The sequence below is a fragment of the Prionailurus viverrinus genome, chromosome D1 (assembly GCF_022837055.1).
Source record: "Prionailurus viverrinus isolate Anna chromosome D1, UM_Priviv_1.0, whole genome shotgun sequence".
Lineage (NCBI taxonomy): Eukaryota > Metazoa > Chordata > Mammalia > Carnivora > Felidae > Prionailurus > Prionailurus viverrinus.
The window spans coordinates 8,750,963-8,766,706 of record NC_062570.1 but is presented as its reverse complement, the minus strand read 5'-3'; the positions used below and the strand labels follow the sequence as shown (position 1 = coordinate 8,766,706).

The following is a 15,744-nucleotide window of genomic DNA, read 5'->3' as shown; positions in this document are numbered from 1 at the left end:
ATTTGAAATGCAGGGTATAAATAGCTAGAACATAAATCTTACTGGCATCCAAGTTAACCCATACCTTCAGATTTATTTAATAGCATGATCCCAGCACTTGGCTGCACTGATTATGCCCTCAAGGCTGATTACGTTCCTCTTGGTGAGCAGTGGAGGCAAGGCAGCAGGAGAAAGTGTAAAGACAAGAAAAATGTAGAAACTTAATTGCTCTAAGGGAGAAGACAAAACTTCTCTCCCAAAAAGCCAAGGGCTTAAAAGAGGATACACAGAGAAAGGAGCAGTGCGTTTAAGAACATAATGGTTTGTTTGAGACCTCATTAAGGAATCCATTCTAAATAGTGAGTTACTTGTGCAAAGCATGACGACATTCTGAGATTCCTTTATACTGCCAAGACATTCCTAGGATTCACATAAATTTTTTGTGCAGTTGAACGATAATATTTTAGCACCATAGCTTTTGCTATTAATAAAGTAGGATCTGAGGATTCACCAATAAAGAAAGATGTATAATTATCATTATCTGACCCAAAGAGAATAGAAATAAATAATCTGTAGTGTGTAGAGCAGATATATGCATGTAGAATTTGCTGGTTTGGTGTTAAGATATTAGTAGTAGAAAATAGGTTTGCTTATATTAACATAAGGAACACTGGGAGGATTAAAAAGAAACTAATAAAGTTATTTGGAGAGTGTGGGATGGTAAAAAGTATAACTTTTCCCTTGTATAATTTTATGTAAAGTATTATCTAAAGAAAATAACAATTAAATTTAGCACCAAGGAAAGTAAATACATAGAGTAAAGGAAGAAATTAAGGCTGGAGAATTCTGATTTTCACTCTGTTCTCTTATTTTTCTGTTAGTAATGAGAAAGTCATTTTCCTTTTTTTTCTTTTGTCCAATAGTGTATTCATTGGAAACATTTCAATTCCCATAAAGTATCTGTGTAACTGTTTTTTAAAAATGTATTATTTAAAATAATTTCAGGATTCTAGAAACTTTTTATCTTGAGATAATTCCAGATTCACAAGCAGTTGTAAAAACTAGAGAGATTCTTTGTATCCTTCTCCCACCGTTTTGGTAACGTCTTGCATATTGGGTACGATATCAACTAAGATATTGATACAGTTCGCCAACCTGATCCAGATTTTACCAGTTTTACCTGCAGTCAGGCATTTGTGTGTGTGTGTGTGTTCTGTGCAATTTGATCATGTATATAGGTCTTTATGACAGCCACCATCACAGTTAAGGTACTGAATGAGTCTACATTTTTTATAACTTTTCTTTTTTTATGTTTATTCATTTTTGAGAGATGGAGAGAGCGAGCATGAGTAGGGGAGGGGCACAGAGCGAGGGAGACACAGAATCTGAAGCAGGCTCCAGGCTCAGAGCTGTTAGCACAGAGCCTGATGTGGGCTCAAACCCACAAACCGCGATATGACTTGAGCCAAAGTCAGCCAAAGGCACCCAGGTGCCCTAAGTCTAGACTTTTAAATGAATGTTGATTTTGAATCATAGAGGCATTCTCATAGATTTTTTTTTCCCTTACAGTGTTTTGGAACAACACAAGCTGACAAAAGAACAGTGGGAAGAAAGAATACAGAACTGGCATGAAGAACACAGAGGAATGCTGAGGTATTTGGGTGGCTATTTTCTTAGTGTTTTTCCTCAAAGTATTTTTATTTCATAGCATGTATTAATATATCAGATTATCCCCCAAAGATCATTCAACTTATATGAATAAATATAAAGCACTACATTGTAATCCAAAGTATTTTTGTAATTTTTTTGGTATTACCTTTATTTAAGTGTATTACAATAAACTTTATTTTAACAGGGAAGATTCTATGATGGAATACCTCAAGATTGCACAAGATCTAGAAATGTATGGAGTCAACTATTTTGAAATAAAAAATAAAAAGGGAACCGAATTGTGGCTAGGCGTTGATGCTCTGGGTCTGAATATTTATGAGCATGATGACAAGTGAGTAAATTAGTTGCATGGTAAAAACTAGTCATTAATGATCTGTATGGCTTTAATTTTATGCTGTGTCTGTAAAAGTTCTTTTTTGGCTTGATTACTCTTACTGCCTTTTTTTTTTTTTTTTGCTTGCTTAAATGATTAGTTAGGGCCCCATAGACTTTTGGATATCATGTCTCCATCTTTGCAACATCTTAGAGCCTCAGAGTTCTGCTTCTCAGTGTATTTATCAGATGGAGTGATTCACTTCTTTTGCTCTCTAATGAGTTCTGTCCAGTAAATTAATTAAATTTGTTCCCTGTATAGGTGAATAATAATTCCTTAAATATTATGCTTGGCATATAGGTTGAAATTGAAATTAACATATATAAGAGATCAAGAGCAATGAGAATGAAATTAATAGATACATGATTTATTGTATTTTGTAACACCTTTTTTTAGACATTTATAGGAATTGTTTTGAATTTTTTGAACATCAATAAAGTAGAATATCACTATATCAAGTAAGCATAGTAGATAGTGTTATTATTATTATTATTTTTTTTTTTTTTTTAATTGACCAGGTAGTAATTTTTATATTGGTATAAAATACATCAGACTCTTAAAATACTTTTAGGAATGATAGCTACAATTGCTTTATATTTTCTTTAATTTATTTGCTGTACCACATAAACATTTAAGTCCATGCCAGTAATGTCTTCCTCTAAGGCATTTCTCTTTATTCTGTCTAGAATTTTAGTTTCATTATTACAAATATCTGATAAAATAAACATTTCTAACAATAAGTCTAAAAGAGAGCATTTTACTAATTTTACTCTGATAATATAGTTTTTACTTATATTACCAAGCAAGTTAAAAGGCTATATCATTCAGAATAGAATATTTTGAAAGTTTTGAAAAGCAAAATGGATTTACAGACCCAATTTTGTGGCCCAAATCTTTTTTCCCTTTTCTTTCTTTTAAAAATCATTGAATTAGTTTCTACTAGACTACCCATTATAAATATGCTTACAGATAAAAATGGGGAATATGAAAGAGAAGGGGTTAGCTCAGGATGGGAAGGACTAAGATTTGAGATTGTGGACAAAAGGGATTTTGGTCTTATCTATACTGGTTCACTTTTTTAAATTTTTTTTTTAATTTTTTTAATGTTTGTTTATTTCTGAGACACAGAGAGAGCATGAGTTGGGGAGGGGCAGAGAGAGAGGGAGACACAGAATCAGAAGCAGGCTCCAGGCTCTGAGCTGTCAGCACAGAGCCTGACGTGGGGCTCAAACTCAAAAACTGTGAGTTCATGACGTAAGCCGAAGTCAGTCGCTCAACTGACTGAGCCACTCAGGCGCCCCATCACTTTTTTTTAAATAGCTAAAATCTGTTGTATTTCCAAAATATTTTTAAAAGTCAAAGTAGTGGACAACTTTAAAAGCTTGGTTAGGTTCGTTTAACAGTTCTGCTACTAATTGCCTTTGTGACCCTGGTCAGGTTATTAACTCTTTGAAATTCATGTAACTGCCAGGCTCACCTCACAGGATTGTTGTGAGAATTACATGAAGAAATTGCTTTAGAATTTTTCAAAATAATGTGTAAACATAGTACAGCCTTACCTAAAAAATACTGTGTTCCTTGTGGTGCCTGGGTGGCTCAGTCACTTAAGCATCTGACTTCAGCTCAGGTTGTAATCTTGCTGTTGGTGGGTTCAAGCCCTGCATCTTGCTCTGTGCTGATAGCTCAGAGCCTGGATCCTGCTTCTGATTGTCTCTCTCCCTCTCCCCCTCTCTCCCCCTCTCTCCCCCTCTCTCCCCCTCTCTCCCCCTCTCTCCCTCTCTCTCCCCCTCTCTCCCCCTCTCTCCCCCTCTCTCCCCCTCTCTCCCCCTCTCTCCCCCTCTCTCCCCCTCTCTCCCCCTCTCTCCCCCTCTCTCCCCCCCACTCCACGCTTGTGTGCGTGCATGTGCTTGCTCTCTCTTTCTCCCTCTCTTTCTCTCTCAAAATAAATAATAAACATTAAAAAAAATAACTGTGGGAGCGCCTGGGTGGCTCGGTCAGTTAAGCGTCTGACTTCAGCTCAGGTCATGATCTCGCGGTTTGTGGGTTCGAGGCCCTCGTCAGGCTCTGTGCTAACAGGTCAGAGCTTGGAGCCTGCTTTGGATTCTATGTCTCATTCTCTCTCTGCCCCTCCCCTGCTCATGGTCTGTCTCTCTCTGTCTCAAAAATAAAACGTTAAAAAAAAATAATAAAAAAAAAACAACTGTGTTCCAGCACCCCCCCTTTTCAAGCAGGTAACTTTGACATTTGAATGACCATTAGAGGGCAGCATAAGTCGTGGATATTGATAAAGTTTTATGCAGAAAAAATTATTTGCTGTGCTTCAGTTCTTAATCTCCTTAAGAATTAAAAGAACTATCAATAGGTAGAAATTCATACTCAGTTCTCAGAAGACTGATTAAAAAGATGTCTTTTGGCCAGCATGGATGTCATAATCATTTTGCACACTTGTTATTGGATAACAGTGGCAAATTTGATGGGTAGTTGAAACAGTAAAATATATGAAAAGCAGAAGAAAATTGTTATTCCAGTATGTGTGTGGTGTGGTAAAATGGAGGTAAGTGCTGCATAGGTTTAACGTTGGAATTCCATCCCTGTCGTTGACCCAAACATTGGTGTGTGTGAATGTCTTAACCTTTTTTCTTTGGAGGTAGAATTCACATACCATAAAATGAATCATTTTAAAGATACTGAAAATTAGGGGTGCCTGGTGGCTCAGTCAGTTAAGTGTCCAACTTCGGCTCAGGTCATGATCTCATGGTTTTTGGGTTCGAGCCCCTTGTCGGGCTCTGAGCTGGCAGCCCAGAGCCTGGAGGCTGCTTGAGATTCCGTGTCTCCCTCTCTCTGCCCCTCCCCCATGCATCCTTCGTGTCTCTCTCTCTCTCTCTCTCTCTCTCAAAAATAAACATTAAAAAAATTTAGGGGCGTCTGTGTGGCTCATTCGGTTAAGTGTCCAAGTCTTGGTTTTGCCTCAGGTCATCATCTCACAGCTTGTGAGTTCGAAACTTACATTGGGCTCCGTGCTCACAGTGTGGAGCCTGCTTGGAATTCTCTCTGTCTCCCTCTGTCTCTGTCCGCCCCCCCCCCACTTGTGTGTGCTTTCTTTCTCTCCCCCCCCTTAAAATAAACTTAAAAAAAAATTAAAGATACTGAAAATTGTGTTTTTAATGTTATTCACAAATACTCATTTTTAAAGTAAAGAGAGGAAGGAATTAAAAAATTTTCATATTTAGTAACAGGTCTATAAATCACACGAAAAGTTACGAAGACTTCTTTTTTCCCTCTCCTTAAACATTTTTAATAGTTGTAGCAGCTTGATTCTAAATAGAGCTAATACGGAACCCCAGGAAGCTCAGTTCTGCACTCTGGGTTGCTAGTGTTTTCTAGGTAATTTTAAGAAAGCAAGTGTGATGCTTTCAAGGCTCATGACGCATTTATGAAATCCTTTGATAGTTATTCTTTGTTTTATGTGACTTAACTGATCAAGTTTCCCCTTAGAAGATAATGTCAGTAGTATAAGTAAGGTAATGCACTTGAAAGTCTGGCACTCTTAAGACTGGTCATTCAGCTAAATTGGCCCCAAATGTTAATGAATTTTGCCTTTTGTTTCTTGCTTTTAAGTAAAGGAATGCTTTCATTTTTTAAGGTTAACACCTAAAATTGGTTTTCCCTGGAGTGAAATCAGAAATATTTCATTTAATGACAAAAAATTTGTTATAAAGCCAATCGACAAAAAGGCACCTGTAAGTAAAATTCTTTATGTTCTGTATTAACTCTTTTTTAATTTCTGCCACTTTGCTGTGATAATCATTTGAAGAGTGGCATCGTTCATTTATTGACTTGCTCCTGACTCGCTCTTTCCATAGTTTAACTTTCCCAGTGAGAAAATAATGAATGCTAGTAAATATACAAAGTTTTAATCTTTTTTATGACATAAATATTAGTTTTATTTTAACTGAGATTCAGCTATAAGGTGGGTGATGTTTGTTAACAATCCTCATTCCTAAGAAGCAGTTAAAACACTTGTTCGCTGCTAGCCTTCCTAGTCCAGTGCAAACATGGCCTAGTCACTTGGAGGTAGGAAGTTTTATGATTTCTGAACTGTGTATAATACGACTTTCGAATTCATACCACGTATTAAAATTTAGTGCATGTTATTGTGAGAGACACTATCTTCATGAAGATTTTAATTCAGAAACTTTATGTTTAGGATTTTGTTTTTTATGCACCTCGTCTGAGAATCAATAAGCGGATTTTGGCTTTATGTATGGGAAACCATGAACTGTACATGCGGAGAAGGAAGCCTGATACTATTGAAGTGCAGCAGATGAAGGCTCAGGCAAGGGAGGAGAAACATCAGAAGCAGTTGGAAAGGTATGGAATTTAGGTCTGTGATGCGTAATTGAGTAGGTGAGCTAAAATTTAAGAATGCTCAGTTTTTTTAGCATTCTCTGAGCTTACATTTTTGCATTGTTTTCATTGTATTAAAATGGAATGAGTGCTCCCCTTATCCTCTTCCGAAATGAGTGTGTGTGCTCTGCGAGCGACAAATCTTTGACACTTTTCTGGGAGGGTAGCTTCCCATGATTTCACAGATGTACCTTTTTTTTTTTTTTTTTGAACATACTTGCTTTTCCCTGACTCACTGGTTTGGGTACCATAGTGGTTTGGAATTTTTCAAGTTTGTTTCCCTTCTGACTTGTATTTCCAAATTTTTCAGGATAAGAATTGCTGAATATTTTGCTTTAAAGCCATATCAGTGACACTGTTGAACTCAAGTGAAAAGTCGTTATGCAGAGCAACACCAGGACCCCCGCCAGTGACACTGATGTTATCAACCACGGTTACATAGACTTTTGAAAAAGATACTGTTAAATATCCTAGAGAGTTCCTGAAAGGGATAGATAATGAAAGCCTGTGGACGCTGGAACCAGATTACCAGAGTCAGCAGCATTATTCCCAAATCTCATCCTAGATTGACTTGGACTTTAAAATTAACTTTCATTGAGGAAATCTTTGTGGTATAGAATAATACAGTCGTGTAAGAAATGAGTGGGTCCTAAACAAAACAAAACTGAGGAGCTCTAAACATATATAAACTTACATATTTCAAACATCTTGGAAATAACGCGATTTGAATATAAGAATTAAATAGGTCCTCTGCTAGATAAAATTTTACTACTTACCATTTTTAGTGTTTGTGTTTAATGATGTTTTTGTTTTGTTTTTTTCTTAAATGTTCTCTGTAATTTAGATAGCTTTCCTCAGGTTGTCTGCCTTAGAGAAGTCTACTGTGTTGCCAGACGTTTTTTTATGTAGGCATGAAACTTTCCAGTAATTCCTCACCCCATCATTAAAGATACTAACTTGGATTGACTGTGCTCTGTCCCTTTTCACTGCTCTCATGTAGCTTAGGATCACATTGTGGTTTTAGGCTTACATCCTTTTTAAAGTGGTTCTTATTGGGGCGCCTGGGTGGCTCAGTCCGTTAAGCGTCCGACTTTGGCTCAGGTCACGATCTCACGGTCCGTGAGTTTGAGCCCCGCGTCGTGCTCTGGGCTGATGGCTCAGAGCCTGGAGTCTGCTTCCAATTCTTTGTCTCCCTCTCTCTCTGCCCCTCCCCCGTTCATGCTCTGTCTCTCTCTGTCTCAAAAATAAATAAAACGTTAAAAAAAATTTTTTTTTTAAAGTGGTTCTTATTGGGGCTTTACTTTCTATATATTCATAGCCATCATAGCCTCTCCATTTCCCTCACAAAGACTAATTTTTTTCCTTCTTCCCTTCCTTCCTTCCTTCCTCCCTCCCTCCCTCCCCTCCCTCCCTCCCTTCCCTCCTCCCTCCTTCCTTCCCTCCCTTCCTTCCTTCCTTCGTCCCTTCTTCCCTCCCTCCCTCCCTTCCCTCCCTTCCCTCCTCCCTCCCTCCCTCCTCCCTCCCTTCCCTCCTCCCTCCTTCCTTCCCTCCCTTCCTTCCTTCCCTCCTCCCTCCTTCCTTCCCTCCCTTCCTTCCTTCCTTCCTCCCTTCCTCCCTTCTTCCCTCCCTCCCTCCCTTCCTTCCTTCCTTCTTTCTTTCTATGCATTCTCACCCTTACCCGTACCCTCTCTTTCTCACTTCCCATCCCTTCCCTTCCCTTCCAGGCCCATGTCTAAGATCTCCTGTCATGAGTTAAAAAAAAAAAAAATCACACCTCATACATATCACTCCATAAAATGCCCTCTTTTCTGCTTCCCTGTAATGTTGATACATGATTTCTATTCTTAAATATGTTTGCCTATTTGTCCTTTATTTCTCTCCCATAGAGGAGTGCTGGATGGCTTCTAGTGTATGTAGTGTGATTAATAAGTACCATTTGGTGATCGTACGGTATTTGAGTTACTCTGAAGCCCAGATGGAAGTGGAAGACTTGAAGTTTCCTTTCTCACGCAGTAACCATGCCGTGATTTCTGTCTCAGATAAATTTTGCAACCTTTCACTGGCAAACATTTATTACCTCGTACCATGTAGGAATTTAGTGACCGTTTAATTCATTAGAGTGCTCAGAGGAGGTTTTACGTTAGCCTAGCACACAGGGATCTGGCAGGTCATTCAGAAATGGCGTGCCGAGCCTTCATCTAGTCCCTGCTTTCCAGATCAGAGACAGAAAAATGACAGCCGTACGTGTGGAAGCAGTTGTGGTCAAGCCCTCTGGCGGAGTAGCCAGCAGTAGAGGGGGGAGGGGTCTCTTCGCTAGCGCTGCCTGTGCTGCCGGAGTGGGGAGGGGGCGGCAAGGCAGCCTCTCTCCCGGAAGTGCCGTTGTGCGTGGCCGTGTTCTGTCACCTGAACTCCCATAACTGGATTTTTGGCAGTGAAGGCGATGTTCTGTACCGTGGGTTGTTGGGCTCTGCAGTCTGTGCTCTAAGTTCTTTACATCCAGGTTGAATGATAAGTCACTCTGTAATTCCTGAACATTTTTTTGGATGGCTAAAATCGTTACCAGATAAAAAATGGAGACAGTTCAGGGGCATCTGGGTGGCTCAGTCGGTTGAGCGTCTGACTTTTGATTTTGGCTCAGGTCGTGATCTCACGGTTCGTGGGATCGAGCCCCATGTCGGGCTCCACGTAAACGGCGTGGAGTCTGCTTGGGAATCTGCTTCTCCCTCTCTCTCTGCCCCTCCCTGCTAGCGCTCTCTCTCTCTCTCTCTCTCTCTCTCTCCAAATAAATAAATGTATATATATATTTAAATGGACACAGTTTAGAATCAGATACCTACATACCAGTTGTAGCTTAGCCATGCGGTATTCTGTGTCATGGCCGGCTGCTTGTGTCACTGTGACCCAGCTTCAAGGTTGCAGAGATTTTTGTGAGAAAGAACGACAGTGGCATTCAGACATTTAACCTAGTCCCTGGCGCTTAATAAGAAGTATAATAATGCTTAATATTATTAATGCATAGTCTGGATGGAAGCTGAATATAAGTTAGCTTTTACCCTTTAAACCTGTAATTGGGTTCATCTGATATTCTTTAAAAGGTAAGGTATTATAAAATACTTTATTTTCTGTATGTTAGTGGAGAATTGAGAGTTTGTTAATATGTTATATATGCTCTTAAACTAGAACGACTTGGTCAAATTAGGGTTTCCAAACCTAAACTCCGAATAAAAACTTACATTTGTGGCTTTACTTAACCACAGGAGGCTTCATGGGAAAATGCACCTTTACTAAGGCTTGAAAGTTAGAAATAGGCTTAGAGTTAGTTAGAGAGGGGTGCCCTTGAACTTCAGGTTTTGGCCTGATGTACTCACTCACCATTAGCTGTCTGTCTTACTTCTTGTTGACTTGTTATAACTCTACCCGTTTGCTCCAAAACTGGAGCCTCTTTCTTTGGCAGGGGCAGTTAAATATCTAGGAGCTGCAGGAATTTTTAAGTTTAGGTTTATAGAGTAAGGGAAAAAAGCTTCGATGATGAAACTTTGCTAATGACTTTATCAGAGACTAGAAATTGAGATTTTGTGCCTGAAATTCAGAATTGACACCAGATGGCAGTGATGGGTTTTGGGGGGAAATTTAGATGTATTCAGATAAGAATCAGACATGAAATCATCATTGATTTTTATTTATTTTTTTTAATTTTAGAGAGAGGGTGAATGCTAGCAGGGAAGGGGGCAGAGAGAGGGAGAGACAGGGAGGGAGGGAGACAATCCTAAGCAGGGTCCATATTGAGCCTGGATGCTATCCGGGCTATCCCACAAACCTGAGATCATGACCTAAACTGAAATCAAGTCAGACACCCAACCAACTGAGTCACCCAGGTGCCCAAATAATCGATTTTTTTTTAACTAAAAAAAGAAAATTATTCCCATTAAAGTAATGGGAATATTGAATATTGATTAAATTTATGAAATAGTATATTTCTGGCCCTCAACATAGAGTCTGACCCCTGGTAAGTTCTTGGTAGATGTTTGATGAGTGAATTTGGCTATATTTAGAAGAAACAGTCTCATTAGGCCCCTGGCAGATGCAGGAGATAAAACTGGCCATTTATATCAGCTTAAGTTGGTGCTACCTTAGGAATTAAAAATGTGTTAATTCATGTTAATGATTGAACATTCTTGCCTTCCCAGGTTATTTTACTTTAAACAGTTTAAGTAAAATAGTCTTGTGTACTCCTTTTAAGCCTTCTTATTTCTCTCAACAAAAGTGTGCAGTTAACTCCTTTTGTGCTGACCTGTAATGTGTTGTCAGAATTCACCAAGTATGTAAGTCATAATTCTCCTAGCTTCCCCCCACCCCCCATTCAAGTCCACATTAAAAATATGCTTTGTATACAGGGATATATCTGACAGTTTTACTTTCCTAGCACTTCTGTAAATTTTTACCTTGAAAATCTTTCCACGATGGCTAAGTTGTTAATATCTTTTTAAGCAGTCCTGGATGACATTTCCTGTGACCTCACAAAAAGAATGCCTTGTAATCCCGTGCATGTGCATATCACAGGGCCGTCTTGTATTTTCAACTGGATGGTTTTTTGAGATCAGCTGACTATAATGAAGACTCTTAAAATACTTATACTTAGGGGTGCCTGGGTGGGTAATTCTGTTGGGTGTCTGAGTTGGGCTCAGGTCATGATCTCGCAGTCCATGAGTTCAAGCCCTGCATCAGGCCCTGTGCTGACAGCTCAGAGCCTGGAGCCTGCTTCGGAGTCTGTGTCTCCCTCTCTCTCTGCCTCTCCCCCACTCAAGCTCTGTCTCTGTTTCTCTCAAAAATAAATAAACATTGAAACAAAATTTTAAATACTTAGATTTTTCTTAGTTTACTCACAGTACTTGAGTTTCACGTCAAAATTTCTACGTATTAGTATGTAACAAAGCAATTCTAATTCCTCTTAAGGGCACAATTAGAGAATGAGAAGAAGAAAAGGGAGATAGCAGAAAAGGAGAAGGAGAGGATAGAACGTGAGAAGGAGGAGCTAATGGAGCGTCTACGGCAAATAGAAGAACAGACGCTGAAAGCCCAGAAAGGTAGGAGCTTCTGTTCAATGTTGGATTCACAATCGTTCCTCTTTTGTCAGATGTAATATTTCCTTACTGTGTTATCTTATTTGTCTTGTAGAATAAGTCCACTTAGTTGTCAGATTAATACATACTGGAATCACATCCGAAACACATTTAACTGAGGCGCATAGAATGTTCCTGTGTTCGTGTGTTCTTTCTTTTTTATTTATTTAAACACGGAGCTGTTTTCATGTGTACCCTTATTAAATGTTGTAAATGAGTGCATATATTAACTTTCCCCCCCTTACTGTTCAGGGTTCTGTAAACACACATTTTCACTACTTGCTAGCATTTCAACAAAAGCCATTTTATTCGTTGCTTTATGGATATTTCAGTACTTTAAGGCAGCTAAGTAATTTAAAGTGTTTTAAGCTATTCTATTATAAACTCCTTTGGAACTCCATCTCTAAAGTTCATTTTAGCATATTAAAAAAGTACACAACATATAGAAGTGTTTGTTTTTGGTAACACATTGGGAAGAACTACTTCCTATGCAGAATGTAACCAGAATGCTACAGTGTATAGTAAGGAAATTGGATTTAGAGAGTGGTTTATATTAAATAAGTCTAGGATATACTACTTAAACAAAAAATTTTTTTTAATGTGTACTTATTTTTGAAAGAGAGGGAAAAAGACACAGAGTATGAGTGGTGAAGGGGCAGAGAGAGAGAGAGAGAGAGAGAGAGGGAGACAGAATCTGAAGCAGGCTCCAGGTTCCGAGCTGTCAGCGCATAGCCTGATGCGGGGCTCGAACCCATGAACTGTGAGATCATGACCTGAACCGAAGTCAGACTCTCACCCAGGTGCCCTTAGGATATACTACTTTCAAACAACAAATAGCAGGAAGAACAGAAGAAAAAGGGTGTTGAGCAAAATAAGATGTTTTTCTTCTCAACCAATAGTATTTAGTGAGGGTTGTAAACATTGGAAATAGATACTATTAACTGGAATTAATAACTACTTTCCTGACAACTGGTAGAACCAGCTTTTAGTTCTATTTTTTCTAAATTAAATAAGAACATTAAAGTTTATTAAATAATAACCTATTTAAGGTTATTCTCATTCCTTACATCAGGCTACCATGGTGGGGAGATGCTCTGGAGCAGTGGGGAGGAGAATTTGCAAATGGGTAACTACGGGTCAAAGTCCCAGAGATGGCTGTAAACCCACAAACTGGTTCATCATTCTGATTCCAAGAGGATTGGAAATAATAATTTTAAGAGAAGAAATGGAAAAACCCTAGTAGCCTTATTCTCACTCATTAGAAACCTCACTTCTAAGAGCTAGAAAATGCCTCAGTTCAAAGATCAGAGGTATTAAATATACTTGTTTGCAGGCCACAACGCAAGAGTAGAACCTGTTTTCTCACTTCCAACTTCATACTGTTTGTACCACTCCAGGTGCCTTTTTTGTTGAATAAAGTGGACACTTAGGAAGTGCCTTTCGGGCTGCCTTCTAGGAATACAGAGAATTAGCCTGCGTGGCTCCAAGTCTTTGTGGTTGGCAGAAATAAGATGCATAGAAATACAGATAAAGGGAGGCCATGTGTGCCTGATGTTGTGGAAGACTGTAAGCAGTGCTTGGAGAGGAAGAATGCTGTCAGATGGAATGTGTGTTTTTCAAGGAAAAGTTGAAAGAAATTTACCATACTGGCATGACTCTAAAGGAAAGATTGAACGATACCAGTTTTTAATTTACATATATCTCTTTCTGAGAGAATAGCTACTTATCTTTCAATTTCGTTTATTTAGGATGTGTAATAAAAATACTAATGATTTACACACAGAGAACTACTCAAGTCAAGAAACACTAAAGAATATAATAAGGAAGATAGAACCTAAGAAAGAATGTAGAGTGTCCCAATCAAGACAATTTCCAATCAGTCATCTTAGGGCAAAGGACATCTAATTGTTTCTTGGTTTTGGTTTTTTCCTAATAATAAAGCTTTTCCAGGCTGTGCTAAAATCTTCATGATTGTCTTGTAATTTATGCTGAATTCTCACTCAAATGCAGTAACTCTGGCCGTATCTAAGTAATAGTATTTAGTAGATAAACCTAAAATTTTTTTGTTTGAGAAGAAACTTTTTCTATACTTCATTATTACCATTTAATTAAAAAAAATTTTATTACAGTCATTATTTGAAATGTGTTGTGAATCATTATACAGAACCATTCTACCATTTACATTTCCACAATTCATCACTGTTAAATTATTTATCTTTTTTTTTGTTTACTTATTTATTTTGAGAGAGACAGAGACAGTGTGAGTGGGGGAGAGAGAGGGAATCCCAAGCAGGCTCTGAGCTGTTAGCACAGAGCCCAACATGGGGCATGAACTCAGAAAACCGTGAGATTATGACCTGAGCTTGAAACCAAGAGTTGGGTGCTTAACCGACTGAGCCACCAAGGTGCACCTCATTACTGTTTTTTAAACCATCTCTGAAGATATTGCAGATTGTATTTGAGATATAATAGAGCCATATTTGCATTCAGTTACTGCTTCAGCAAATATCAAAGTGAAATCCCACCTTGAAAAGATAAACCATAAAAAAAAAGTAGAGTGATTTCGTTCATTCTGAATATTTATCAAGCACTTAGTGTGTACTAGGCCCTATTGTAGGTGCTGGGGATAGAGTACTGAACAGATAAGGTCTCTGCTGTCATGGAGCTTATATTTTTTGAGGAAAGAAAATAATAAAATTAACATAATAAAGATCATTTTATTTTTCAAGTGTTCGGGAGGAGGTGAGCATGATAGTGTGATAAAAGCAGTTGGGAGCAGGGGCGTTTGTTTTATGTACACATTGTATACAAATAGGTGTCAAGCTTTAATTCTGTCATTGACTTAGAATGTGACCTTCAGAAAGTCATTTTAACTTCTCAATTTCCTTAGGTTTCTAATTTCTAGAATGGAAGGAGATAATCCCTAATTTAATTTTCTGAGACTTTTTTGGCAAGTTTTTTTTTTCATTTTAATTAAAGTGTAGTGTACATGTAGTAATGTGCATGTCTCTTAGATATAAAGCTTAATGAATTTTTACTAAGTGAATTTATTCCTGTGGCTACCCAGAGCAAGGTACAGAACATTACCTCCACTCAGGGAACCTCCCTTATGTCCCTTCCCAGTCTTTTTTTCACCCCAAATGTGACTCTGATGTGTATCTTCATTAGAGTTTAATCTTACTTTTTTGACAGAGCCCGCATGTGGGTGTGCACACCAACGGGGGCGGGGGGGGGGGGGAGGGGAGCAAAGGAAGAGGGGGGGAGAGAATCTTAAGAATCTTAAGAATCTCCATGCTGGGCATGGAGCCTGATGCCGGGCTCAGTCCCATGACTGTGAGATTGTGACCTGAGCTGAAATCAGGAGTTGGACTCTTAACCACTTGAGCCACCCGGGCACCCCTAGTCTTTTAAATTTTTAACAGCTTTGTTGAGATATGATGTAGAATGTCACAAAATTAATGATTTAAAGTATATAGTTTAATGGTTTTTAGTGTATTCAGAGCTGTGCAGCTGACCCCACAATTCTAGAACAGTCACCCCGAAGAGACCCCATACCCATTAGCAGTCCATCAGATTTCTTTCCCTAGCCTTCCCTCCCCCAGGGCTCATCTACTTTTTTGCTCTGTAGACTTGTGGGTTCTGGTCATTTCATCTGAATGGAAAAGTGCAGAATGTGGTCTTTGGTAACGGTCTTTCATGGAGCATGTTTTTGAGGTTCACCCATGTTGTAGCTTGTATCAGGCATTCATTCTTTTTTACAGCTGAATGATAATCATTGTATGGGTATCCTCCATTTTACTTACTCATTAGTTGGTGAACATTTGGGTTGTTTCCACCATTTGGCTGTTGTGAATATGTTGCTGTGAACATTTGTTTACTGGTTATTGTGTATTCGTATGTTTTCATTTGAGTGTAAAGTTGGGAGTAGATTAATGGGTCATGTGTAAGTTCATGTTGAACTTTTTGATGAACTGCCGAACTGGTGTCTAAAACGACTATACCTGTTGCATTCCCGCTGGCAGCGTGTGGTTTGTACGATCCATAGCCTCACCAACACTTGCTGATGTCAGTCTTTTGGATTATGGTCATCCTTGTACCCTTGAAGTGCTCCTGTGGTTTTTATTTGCATTTTCTGAATGGCGAATGAAGTTGAGCGTCTTTGTATAGGTTTATTGGCCATTTATATATCTTTTT

General features: G+C 38.6%; 1 protein-coding gene across 2 annotated transcripts in view; it reads left to right on the top strand.

The window, feature by feature from the left end:
* Positions 1–15,744, top strand: part of RDX (radixin) — a 91,710-nt gene that overhangs the window by 35,332 nt on the left and 40,634 nt on the right. For both annotated transcript variants that reach the window (XM_047878683.1, XM_047878682.1), the window contains exons 6-10: positions 1,549–1,632; positions 1,835–1,981; positions 5,667–5,763; positions 6,231–6,394; positions 11,384–11,514. In XM_047878683.1, coding sequence (XP_047734639.1) covers positions 1,549–1,632; positions 1,835–1,981; positions 5,667–5,763; positions 6,231–6,394; positions 11,384–11,514 — 623 coding nt within the window. The remainder of the gene's footprint in view (positions 1–1,548; positions 1,633–1,834; positions 1,982–5,666; positions 5,764–6,230; positions 6,395–11,383; positions 11,515–15,744) is intronic.